Source organism: Carlito syrichta, unplaced genomic scaffold, assembly GCF_000164805.1.
Source record: "Carlito syrichta isolate Samal-C Ts95f unplaced genomic scaffold, Tarsius_syrichta-2.0.1 Scaffold305762, whole genome shotgun sequence".
Lineage (NCBI taxonomy): Eukaryota > Metazoa > Chordata > Mammalia > Primates > Tarsiidae > Carlito > Carlito syrichta.
Window position 1 is genome coordinate 447854 of NW_007249858.1, and position 2425 is coordinate 450278.

The following is a 2425-nucleotide window of genomic DNA, read 5'->3' on the forward strand; positions in this document are numbered from 1 at the left end:
GGCGCCGGGCGCGACGACCTGGGGCTCCCCGTCTACGCCCACATCCGGCCGAGGGACGTGGAGGCCATCCCCAGGGCTAGCACCAACCCCGGTAACCGCAAGGTGCGGGCCCTGGCCTTCAGCGGCAAGAACCAGGAGCTGGGGGCGGTGTCCCTGGACGGCTACTTCCACCTGTGGAAGGCCCGAAGCACCCTGTCCAGGCTGCTGTCCGTCCGGCTGCCCTACTGCCGAGAGAACGTGTGCCTGACCTACTGCGACGAGCTTTCTCTCTACGCGGTGGGCTCCCAGTCGCACGTCTCCTTTCTGGATCCGCGCCAGCGTCAGCAGTACATCCGGCCCCTGTGCTCCCGAGAGGGCGGCACCGGCGTGCGCTCGCTGAGCTTCTACCAGTTCGTCGTCACCGTGGGCACGGGCCATGGCTCCCTGCTCTTCTACGACATCCGTGCCCAGAAGTTCCTGGAGGAGAGGGCCTGGGCCGGCCCGGACTCCCCTCCGGGGCCCGCAGGGAGGAAGCTCAAGCTTGCCTGTGGCAGAGGCTGGCTCAACCGTGATGACCTCTGGCTGAACTACTTTGGTGGCATGGGGGAGTTCCCCAATGCACTCTACACCCACTGCTACAACTGGCCGGAGATGAAGCTCTTTGTGGCTGGGGGGCCGCTCCCTTCAGGCCTCCACGGGAACTACGCAGGCCTCTGGAGCTAAGGATGCCCACCTCGTTCTCAAAGTGATCAGATTTACCTTTCAGTTCTGAGTTTCCTTCATGCTGCATTTGTGTAGCTTTTGTCTTTCCGGTGGAACCGGCCCAATCTACCTGTATTTAGTGTATTAGGCAGAGAGAGAGAGAGAGAGAGAGAGAGAGAATGAGAATGAGAATGAGAGAGAGCTAGAGAGTGAGCACAAGTGGTTCTTTGAGCAATCAAAACTCGGATTTAACACTTTCTTGAACCTCTCCCAAAAGCACTATAGTTTTGCCTTCTCATACAAATAATTTTTGCTGAACCTTAATTATGTTGTGACTTGAGTGATTCACCTGTGCTTTCTTTAGGCTGATGCAATCATGGTCTTCAGTACTTTTGCTTCACCAGTATTTCAATGGTATGTTATACTTTTTTACACATTATAGATGTATGGTAGATGTGTGCAACAAAGCATCTTTTGGACTGGTCTGAGGAACTACCCACCATGTATGGCCTTACTCCCATTTAAAAGTACAGTTCAAGTTCTAGATTGCCACCAATTAGGTGTGCTACATTTGGATGTTGGAAATTCAGTGTTTGTTGTTTGTGTATCATTGGTGGATAAAATGCTTTAAAATATGTTTTTTGGTTAAGAAATCTTACTGTGTTGTTCATATTATTAACAAAGAATTTTGATTATTCAGTAAAACGTTAACATCACTATCCCAAGGCCTTCAACCTTCTTGTTTAAAGCTGCTGTATTATGACCTGCTTTTCTGGGTAGTATTTATGCTACAGATTTTCAGAGCTAATCAAAACTAGCCTATATATGTAGCCAGTCAATCAGGAAGGTATTTCAGGAGGTAAACATTTCTTGAATTCAGGTAGCCATTTATGATGAAAGGCTAGCAGTTGTGTTCAATGTAAGTGTTGTTGATTTTTATTTTTAATGTGCATATGGATAATTCTGGATCCCATATGTGATGTTTCAAAAAAAATAAATGTATTCAACATCTTAGCAATTAAGTGAGAGACTAAACTTTCTAATGCTTAAATAAATGCTTTACTTTTTAAATTTGTTCTTCTAGGAATATATTTATCAAAGTCAAATTTTCCAGGAGAGAAGCTGAAGTTGGAACATCAGTTATACACACATTACTTTAAACATCTGTTTTTGAAAAGGAATCCTATGCTTATAGATTAAACAAATAACATCTTAAATAAATTATGTAAACATACTTAATATAAGTTAGGATTGTTAGGTGTTTTGTTGTTTTAAAAAATGATTTCACAAATCATTTTTCATTTACACAAATGTACTTGTGTATTTATAACATATATTTGTACGTGTGTTTATGCTACTTCTCATTTGAGGAGAAGGCGTAGATGTATACCGTTTTATGTATGAAACTGTTTCTCATATTTTGAGCTACTTCTATGAAGAAGTACCATCTGATCTTTGTTCTGTTTTATGTTCATTTAAAATAGTTGTAATACATGCACATGATCAAAAATCCATACTGTATAAAAGGCATACCAGTGAAAACTAAGTCTCATACCCGGGCTGTCTAGTCTCTTGCCCATAGATTACTACAAGCGCATTTGTGTGTGTATTCATTTAGAGATAGTCTATACATATATGAGAATATATGTATGGTATATGCAATTTTTATACCAACAATAACATGTGCTGCACATATGTGTGCCTTTTTAATCACAGAATGATAGAGATTGTTTTTCAAGCATAT

At 42.9% G+C, this 2425-nt stretch overlaps 1 protein-coding gene across 1 annotated transcript; it reads left to right on the forward strand.

Moving 5' to 3' along the window:
- Positions 1-12: 12 nt before the first annotated feature.
- LOC103264914 (DDB1- and CUL4-associated factor 12-like protein 2) lies at positions 13-721 on the forward strand (the record flags this gene model as incomplete). The annotated part of the gene is made up of 1 exon (XM_008062618.2): positions 13-721. A coding segment is annotated over one exon (690 nt), but the record flags the coding sequence as incomplete, so codon positions are not given.
- Positions 722-2425: the final 1704 nt, after the last annotated feature.